Here is a 9,473-nt window from a genome sequence, read left to right as displayed (position 1 = left end):
TTAAAGAAATCGTTTATGACAAAAATTATCGATAGCTATTTGAATATAGTCATTTATCGATTTTTGATATTACTCTTTATATTTAAAATTTTGATAAAATCCTTTTAATGCAAAATTATGTAACATAAGGTAATATAAAGTAACATAAATCATCATGTAAGAGATAATTTTCTTTTTTTATAAAATATTTCAAGTTCACTTTTATTTAATGTAAGTATATTATTTTTATATTTTATTTTTATTAATTTATTTATAAACTTGTTTGTTAAGATTTAAAAAAATATGATCACTTTTTAAATAAAAATATTTTGTTCATAAAATCATTTGAATTTTTTAATGCAAATTTTACTTTTTTTAGATTAATAAACATCTTAACAATTTTCAAATAATGCCAATATTTTATAATATCTTTAAACAAAATATCAGAACCTATTGGGTTGGAAAATTTAATACAATAATATTAACATTTAATAAAGAGCATAAATATATGTCAGGAAGCTGTAGAAAATTACCTTATATTCGAATACAACCTTCTACCTTACAGCCCTCTAAATGTTTAGAGGACTATAGTAAGTCTAAATCCAGAAGACGTTTATTTAAATTTCGTAAGTCTCCTCCTGTAATTAAAGAAAAACCTACAAATTGCGAAAAGATTGAACCTATAAAAGTAAAACCATCTTTTTGGGAACGTATTTTTGGAATTCACTCAAAGAGATCTTGTCCACCATTATGTGTCTGTCCAATAACTTATCAGAAACAAATGGCATTGCGCAAGCAAGATCCACGTTTGTTAAATCCATGTTATCAATTAACTCCTGGAGATGTGCTAATCTATACAGAAATAATTAAAACTAAAAACCATGAATGTCCTGAACCACAGCCAAAACCACACCATCTGTATAAACTTCCTAGAGCTGTCTTAAGTAAAACAATCATAGCAAATATTGAAAAAGTAATGATATAATGGCATATCACATTGTCTAGTTCAAGAATATTTATATTTGAATCTTCTGTTGTAGAAATTACGTCCTTATTCTGCATTACAATGTCGAAATCATAATTGCAAAAGTAATAAATTTCAAATAAATCCAATTCCATTCAAAGAAATGAGACCAATGGAGAAAGAAAAATGTGCATTCACTTGTAAAGATGGAATTACGACTAATAATATAATGCAACCTTTTAATACAAAAATGAATCCATATGGAATATCTTTTGTAAAAGTCATAAGAAATCCCAAACATTCATTAAGCCAAAATTTACAAACAAGATCAACATGTGAAACTGAAAGAATATCAGATGAAAAGATAAAGGATCAAAAGGATAATTTACAGTTGAACGACATAAAAGATCGGTAATTAAAGTTCACTTACTTTTCAATGTTTTAACAAATAACAAAAAGTTATCTTACTACAATTAATAAAAATTACGCATATTATAAGTATTATAATATTGGTAAACTTAAAAAAATATTTCTTTCTCAAAAAGAATATAATTAATCGTATTTCACTATATTTAACAATTTTTTCATATACAGTGCAAAAAATCATGAAATTAAAAAAAAAGAAGTCTGAATTTTCAAATAATTTTACTCAACCAATAAAAATTCACAGTTTAAAATTATACCTTAGAACAGAGGGCGCCACGTAACAGACGACCAGTAAAAACTAACCAAACCATCTAATACGTAAAATCATTTTTCATATATAAAATTTTAAATTTCATAATTGTAAAAACTAGAACATAATTGACAAAATAACAAAAATAATAAATTAGAAAATATTCGATAACGAAAGTATATCTCTCATGATTGAAGTATTACTTTTCTTTATAAGTCGATTACGATTGGACACTTTCAAGAAAAAAAATGTATAATCGATCTATATCGATCATGACTGAGCATTCGATATAAATTTTATCACATTTTGCGTTTTATTGCGTCGTATTATTTATAGTATATGCCTGCACTACAATAAAAGTATTTTTGCAAGTATATTTGACGTCATTGATCAGATTTAAAAAAATCTATAAAAATATTTTTTTTAGATAATTCAAACAGATTACGATTAAAAACAGTTATTTACATAATTAAAAGATTATTCGAGAACAGTAGAAATTCTGTGATCTTGTGAAATTAATTACTTTCTAGTTTAACTGTTTTCAATTAAAAAAAAAAGCCCTTGTTCGTGAGTATCAACCCTTACACGTATACGTGTAAATACAGACCAATAATATATTTATTTCATTGCAAAGGTTACTTTCGAAATAATTATTAAAATAAATATTGAGTCAGTATTTAAAAATTTCATGACAAAGTCGAGAAAGAGCTAAAAATTAAGAAAGAGCTAAAATAAGGAAATAGAAAAAACAAAAAAAAAAAAAGAAAAAGGATAAAATAAATAAAAGGATAAAAAATAAGAAAAAAAAATAAATAAAAAAAAAAGAAAATAAAAAAAGTTATCCGATGGAATAAATATTCATGATCGTATCATTCATTTTGCCAGCCGAGTGAGAATCGACTTTGTTGGCTGAGACCGCCCTCGATGGCGGCATTGTCGCTTAGTGTGGACCCCTATAGAATCAAAGCTACGGGGCAGTCAAATGTCTCGTAAAGGAGTTCCCTCCGCTTCTAAGTCAAAACAAGTCCCGCGAATCTTTCGTAACCGTCGAGCCCCATCGTTCGCTCGTGTTTGGACTCACGTGGACGTAGGTATCGGTTCAATTACATCTGAACAAAACGATACGAATTCTCTAACGTCTTCGCCGGACGATAGAAAAAGACGAATCGACGATAAAAAAGGAAAAGTGAAAGCAAGAAATAACGAGGAAACGATCGGTTATACCGAAAAGGTTTGGTGCTTAGATTATTCATCGATTCACAACGGTGTTCTTTCAGATAGTGGTGTTGATTTAATCGAAAAGACAGCAGACGTTGAGACAGTTGCCGACATCGAGAAATGGTTGAAAACACGAACCGAGTCCGTGTCAAGCATGGACTTAGACGTTATCAAGTCGGAGGTAGAAGAAGGCGTCGAAAGATATTTGAACAACGAATTGCCACACTCTTTCCTGGGAAAGGATCCTGATGCACTCTCTATAGATATAGATTTGTCCGATAAAAAACTTAACCTTAGTTATGAGCATTCCATACTTCAAGAACTTCAGACTGAGAAGCTGTTGGAGGTCTGTGAAAAGGATGATGAATTCATATTGCCTGAATTTAGATTGGATCAACTTGATCCTTTATCTCTTTCACCTGACGATATGATGGTAGCTGGAGAAATTTTACCATCCACCAGTGTTCCAACATCTTTGAATACACCCAATGATCATCTAACTGATACATCTATTCAGTCAGAAGAAGGAGTCCAATTGATAGGCGAAGGAGAAGAAACAGAGAATCATACTTCGGCGGATGATTCTGTAGAAATGGCAGATTTACCTATCGATTTTGAAAATATTAATGTTATGCAAGAAACTTCAGAATCTAATAATATCGTTTCCTCTCCCAAAAGTACATCAAATACTTTTACAGATGTACTTAATAATGATAATGTTATAGAAAATACAACAGGTATTATTAATATAGCTAACTCGGGCAATATAATTATGGAACAATTGAAATCAAAGGCACGAATAAAATTGGAACCAAGGATTATCAAAAAGCGTAGAAAATTATCCGAAAAATTTGATAAAAAAGTAGAATCAAAAGAAGGCGTAATGGCTGTTGTTGCTATATCAACCGACAAAATTTCTAATATGACGCAAATTGTTATTAATACTGGTACAGAGGAACAAATATATCAGGGTAAAACGTCAGAATTGATTGAAGCTACCGGAAATTTTCCAAAACTGCCAAGAATAGATACTTCCTCTGGTTGGACTGGAACTTCCGAGTGTAATTCTGAAATGAATCCAAGCAGTCAACATGAAATGATAATATCTAATGCTTTAGCAGAATTAGGCGTTACAGATGACAATTTGCAACCTGTTTCAATAAGTGAGCACGGGAAACTGTGGTTATGTCCACGAGAAGATTGCAATAGACAATTTAGTAGACTTTATGCTTTAAAAGGACACTTGCTAGCACATTACGGAGTAAGACCATTTAAGGTATGAAGTATATTATTAAAATTCTATTTGCAATACATTTTCTTATTCGTATAATAATGTAATTTACTTTATTTCAGTGCGACTACGAGGGATGTACATGGGCATTTTATTCTGAATTTAAATTAAAACGACATAAAGAAACTCATTCAAAACGTAAGGATTATGTTTGTAAAGTAGAAGGTTGCAATAGAAGATTTACTACCATATATAATTTATGGAGTCATGAGAAATTACATAGTCGTCCAAATAGAATCACGTGTCAAGTACCAAATTGTCAGGAAAAATTTCAAACAAAAAGAGCACTTGAATTGCATATGAAATCACATGATCAGAGCCATGCTCCTTATGTTTGTAAGCATGAAGGTTGTGGTAAAAGGTATTATAGTAGTAATGCATTAACATCACATCAAAGGTGTCACAGTTATAAAGAAATTGATGTAAAGTGTTCATGGCCTGGATGTGGTAAGGTATTTGATAAACCGTGTAGACTCAAAGCACACATACGTTCTCATACTGGGTGTAAGCCATATCTTTGCACTTTTCAAGGCTGTCAGTGGGCTTTTTCATCATCCAGTAAGTTGAAAAGGCATCAAAAAAAGCATACTAATGAACGGAAATTTATATGTGATGTTGCTTCCTGTGGAAAAGCATTTATGAGGTCTGAACATCTTAAAGAACATAGATTGACGCACAAGGAAGGGAGGTACTTTCAATGTTACATATGCAATACACAATTTTCTGCAAAAAGTAGTTTGTATGTACACATTAAGAAACATCAAAATAAAGAAGACATAGAAAGAAATTCACGCGAATCTTCAAATAGTCAAAAACGTGTTAAAACAACAGAATCTCATTGTTCTAGAGTAAATCCTGTTATAAAATTGAAAAAAAAATCTATAGAATTTAACGAAGAACTTATTTCCCAGAATGCTTCTGTACCAGTATTGTCTCAACAATGTGAATCAAGTTTAAATAATGGCAGTGAAAATCAAAGTTTAGAAGTTATAACACATCAAAATGAAATAAAAACTTTATATCATTGTCCTGTAGAGACATGTACAAGATCATATAGTACAAAAGCTACATTAAGAGCGCACATGTCGAAAATACATGGTACACCTATTGGAGATTGTGATAAATCATTAAAAAGTAGACTAACAGACATTACAACTGCTAATACGGACTACATTTTATATGCTACACCTTCTTCCACATCAGAAACCACAGAACAAATGATCATGGTAACACCTTGCGATGCTGTTATCGTTAGCGCATCTTCGGAAATGAATTCTTTGCCTGAAACGCAACCACCTCTCTTAAGCACAGTGCTAAGAAATGATTCTATCCATGAAAATGCAATGAATGAACAATTATTGCAATCAAATCTCAGAAAAGATCATGGCTCTGCAAGGACCAGTTTAACATTTTCAGATGTGTGGAAATTAAAAACAAATAGTGCATCAATGAACTCTGTTGCAGGAGCATCGGATGTTATATTAGGTGCAAGTGACATGGAAGAAGAATTATTGTTTACTGAAGAATTACCATCAATGTATTATCAAGATGATGTGGGAGGAACAGAATATCAAGTTTTATTACTTGACTCAGGACCATCAGAAAGTGCTGTAAATTTGCGTGGTCTTGAATAATGTGTTAAATGTTTCAATATTACTAAAAAAAAAAAATGGTCACTATTATTTTAAGTATAGTGTAGAATTGAATATGGTCTGTGATTGAGGGCCATTTTGAGCCCACGATTTATTTGTATAACAGTCCATAATTGCTTTACACATCGTTATTTTATTAATAAATTGTTGATATTTTTTCATAAACATTATAGTCTACTTATTATTTTATTTTTCTATACGAAATTTTTTTTGACAATGGTTAAATATTCGTTGTTTTGTATACAATAAATGTGTATACAAAAATTAAGATTAAATGTTAATGTTACAATCGCTCATTATTTGATTATAATAATGAATACTTTTCTACAAAATCAAGGAACTTTTTTATGCACATACAAAGTACATCTTTTTATGTAATATTTAAAAAATATCTATTCTAAGATTTATCATAAAGCGAGGTATGCGAAATCATTTTTGCAATAATATTATCAAATGACATATTGATAAATACATGAATGAAAAGAAGCATGAATGAGTTGTATATTGATAATAGATATAATTTTCAAATTCGTCTGATAATACCATTAAATAAGACAATATTGACAGATGATAAAAGAAAAAAAGATCTATATAAATAAACATACATGTTGAAACTGATCTTGCATATTATTCTAATATCATTGTAAAATACTGAATTATAAACGAAACTTTAAGATAATCTTTAATTAAGAAACTTTGAAGATATCAATAGCAAGATAAATGTATAATGTACTATGATATTTAATTCTAAATTTCATATCAGATGAAGACCATTGGAATAAACAGTAATAGGAATGCTTCAACACTTATCAAGTATGTGGATTTAAATATCAATACACCAACTTATTACAAATATTTCACTAATCAAACAATTTCTGCTTCTTTTTTTGTTACAGTATAATCGATTTTCGTCATTGAAGGAATATTGTGGAATTTTTTAGCAATTCTAGCGTACAACCAGTCTCTGGCTTTACTAAAAAAACACAGTATCAAATGCATTAATATAATAAATGCCATACCAGCTATACATATTATTAATGTTTGACCTGGTTTTTCCCAATCAAGAATTTTGTAAATATAATGATATCCATATTTATCCAAACCACCTGCTGCATAATATATTACAGAAAATATTACATAAAATAATATTATAATAAGGCACCACCAAACATTTTTCATATACAATGGAACACTTGTGATAGATAAATCTATAAACATTAAAATACTATTACAAACATGTAATAAGATATTTAATGGATCTATATGATGAATTTTAGGATTGTATACTGCAGTCCAATAAGTAATAGTCACACCCACAGCTAAAGTAGACGTCACAGTATAGAAAATCCAATAGGACTTTTCTAACATCGTTAATTTCATATTATAAGGATTGAAGTCTGCATCCTTTTGTTGTCTCCATCTTCTAAAAACTATTATGGCTCCTAGAAACGCTTGTGTTACTCCCAATAGCAAATCCCAATTCGTCAAATAAATCGGCCATTTTTGCCATTTGAAAAGAGGTTCGTAACTTCCGAATTCGAAAATTGAGCAAAAGATAATACTGATCCAGGCGATGAATACCAACCAACGATAAAGTAAATACCAGGTAGCCACGTATATTTGACATTTTGGTTGAGAAAATAATTGTACATGTGGTGGCTCTGATTTTGTGTGAAAGTATTTTTGTAAGATTTCATAATTCCAAAATTTATTTAACATAGCTTGGCGACCTGTAAAAAAAAAATATATATATATATAAATATGACATTATTGCACTATTATAAATAATTATATAAAATTTGGGAACATTTTTACAAACGATTGTTTTTTTTTTTAATATAACACTTCATAATAACAATTTAAAATTCAGAATAAAGGTTAATACAAAAAATATTTGAAATATAACACAAAAATATTTAAACATTTACTTTTAAATTTGCTTTATCATTATTTTTAAAAATATTACAAATGAGGTTGGTATTTTAATAACAAAGTAAATTATATCTACAATTTAATGTTTATTTAGATCTTTAAAAAAAAAAAACAATAAACTTATATTTATATAAAGTATTAAAAAAAGAAATCAAGAAAAAGTTTGTAAAATAAAAATTTTCATTGTATTACTATAATAATTGTTCTATTTTCATAAAACAAGAATATCATGAAATAATATTTAACAATTCTTATATATTACGAAAAATATTTTATTATTTTAACTATGAATTTTTCAGCTCATATTGATGCATAGCATTTCTTAAATCATATATATTTCTTTTAACTTTTAAATCTTATATATGTTATCAGATTAAAATTTATATGTTAAAAATAAATATTTCATGAAGAATGAATTGAATATTGTTTTTAAAAATTCATGATTTTATTTTTCATTATAAGATGTGTTTCATCCTAAAAATAAAATTTATAGATTAATAAAAAAAGAAAGCCGTGAATTTTTCAAATTGCCCTAATACTTTATCTATTTTAATAATCAAACACATTCTCCAAATAATTCTATATAAATATTAATTTAATTTGAAATGTATAAACTCTAATTATTAATATAGCATGAAAAAGTTTTTCATTACTTTATTATATATATATATATATTCAATACTTTATTATATATATATATTCAATGATAAATAATGACTTTTGTATTTTAAAATTTAGAACTATAAATTTTTAAACTTCCGATATTCAAAATATCATACACGTGACTGATAAGATACAGATAAAATGTAGAAATTATTGCACTAATTTTCAACAAAAATTAAATACAACTTACATAAAGAACACTGAAAACATAAGAGTACAAATTTGCGAGGTGGTAATAAACCTTTTATATGTAAAACCATGTTTGATAATTATTTACTAATATCAGATTAGTTAAAAATTTTATTATACGATACTATTGATCGTCATAACCTCAAAAGAGAAATAAGACGTTTGTGCAGATTAGAGAGCGCAGCACATATCCTCTCTGTAATTTTACAATGAGAAGCGCTAATTTCAGTTCTATTTTCTTACAATTTGCAAAACACATTTCTATTTTGCAATAAATATTTCATTTTAATGTTAATCGTTCACATATTTCCTATCAATTATTATTATGTCTTTTTAAATATATGTATATATATGCATCTTATATAATGCAATAAAAAAGAAAATGATTATTTCTAACATAAAAATTTGACGTATGTTTCTGTGTATAATTAATACATATAATTAAAAATCTTATATGTATTTTTCTAATGGATTCATACATTAAAATTATTGTATAATATCAAAGAGAGTGAACATTAAATCTTTAATCATCCTAGTAGTCATAGCTGACAGGCAGTACCAATTAACCTCGCTAACCTATGGCGCTGAGGTTCACATGAAGAAATGGCAGATTATAATATATATATAAAAAAGACCGGAGATCGTGCTAGTTGGGTCAATCAGTCAATATTAACTCCACGTTAATTTATTACAAGCTTGTCTTATTATTATTGATTTAATCGTTTAAACTCAGGTGACATCGTTTCAATGAATTATTTTTGATATTTTCTTTTTTATGTTCGTAATCTTTTTTTAAAAATTGTTGAAATATTATCAATTTATTCATCTTCTGAGAAAATTAATGATTCACTTCAATTATCAGAATAAATTTCACGAATTTTATACGATCCATCATCAAATGTTAATACG

At 27.9% G+C, this 9,473-nt stretch overlaps 3 protein-coding genes across 6 annotated transcripts in view; 2 read left to right on the top strand and 1 right to left on the bottom strand.

Annotated features, from left to right (window-relative positions):
• Positions 1-189: 189 nt before the first annotated feature.
• LOC118446176 (uncharacterized) lies at positions 190-1,626 on the top strand (the record flags this gene model as incomplete). The annotated part of the gene is made up of 4 exons (XM_035876528.2): positions 190-210; positions 359-952; positions 1,020-1,354; positions 1,538-1,626. Coding segments are annotated over 4 exons (987 nt in total), but the record flags the coding sequence as incomplete, so codon positions are not given.
• A 429-nt stretch (positions 1,627-2,055) lies between these two features.
• On the top strand, positions 2,056-5,903 carry LOC118446372 (uncharacterized). Its single transcript, XM_035876956.2, has 3 exons — positions 2,056-2,186; positions 2,505-4,113; positions 4,191-5,903. Exons 2-3 carry the CDS (start codon positions 2,602-2,604, stop codon positions 5,760-5,762), a joined length of 3,084 nt encoding a protein of 1,027 aa, XP_035732849.2. The 5' UTR covers positions 2,056-2,186; positions 2,505-2,601; the 3' UTR covers positions 5,763-5,903.
• A 360-nt stretch (positions 5,904-6,263) lies between these two features.
• Positions 6,264-9,473, bottom strand: part of LOC118446375 (protein rolling stone) — a 7,027-nt gene continuing 3,817 nt past the window's right edge. For 3 of the 4 annotated variants that reach the window (XM_035876965.2, XM_085659710.1, XM_085659709.1), the window contains exon 2: positions 6,264-7,510. In XM_035876965.2, coding sequence (XP_035732858.1) covers positions 6,645-7,510 — 866 coding nt within the window. In that variant the 3' untranslated portion in view covers positions 6,264-6,644. Of the gene's footprint in view, positions 7,511-8,565; positions 8,901-9,473 lie in introns of those variants that run through there. The other variant, XM_035876966.2, reaches the window with a different exon arrangement.

Source organism: Vespa mandarinia, chromosome 10, assembly GCF_050613455.1.
Source record: "Vespa mandarinia isolate Hongniang chromosome 10, ASM5061345v1, whole genome shotgun sequence".
NCBI classification, from domain to species: domain Eukaryota; kingdom Metazoa; phylum Arthropoda; class Insecta; order Hymenoptera; family Vespidae; genus Vespa; species Vespa mandarinia.
The sequence above is the reverse complement of the archived record's forward strand: the minus strand, read 5'-3'. Positions and strand labels throughout refer to the sequence as shown.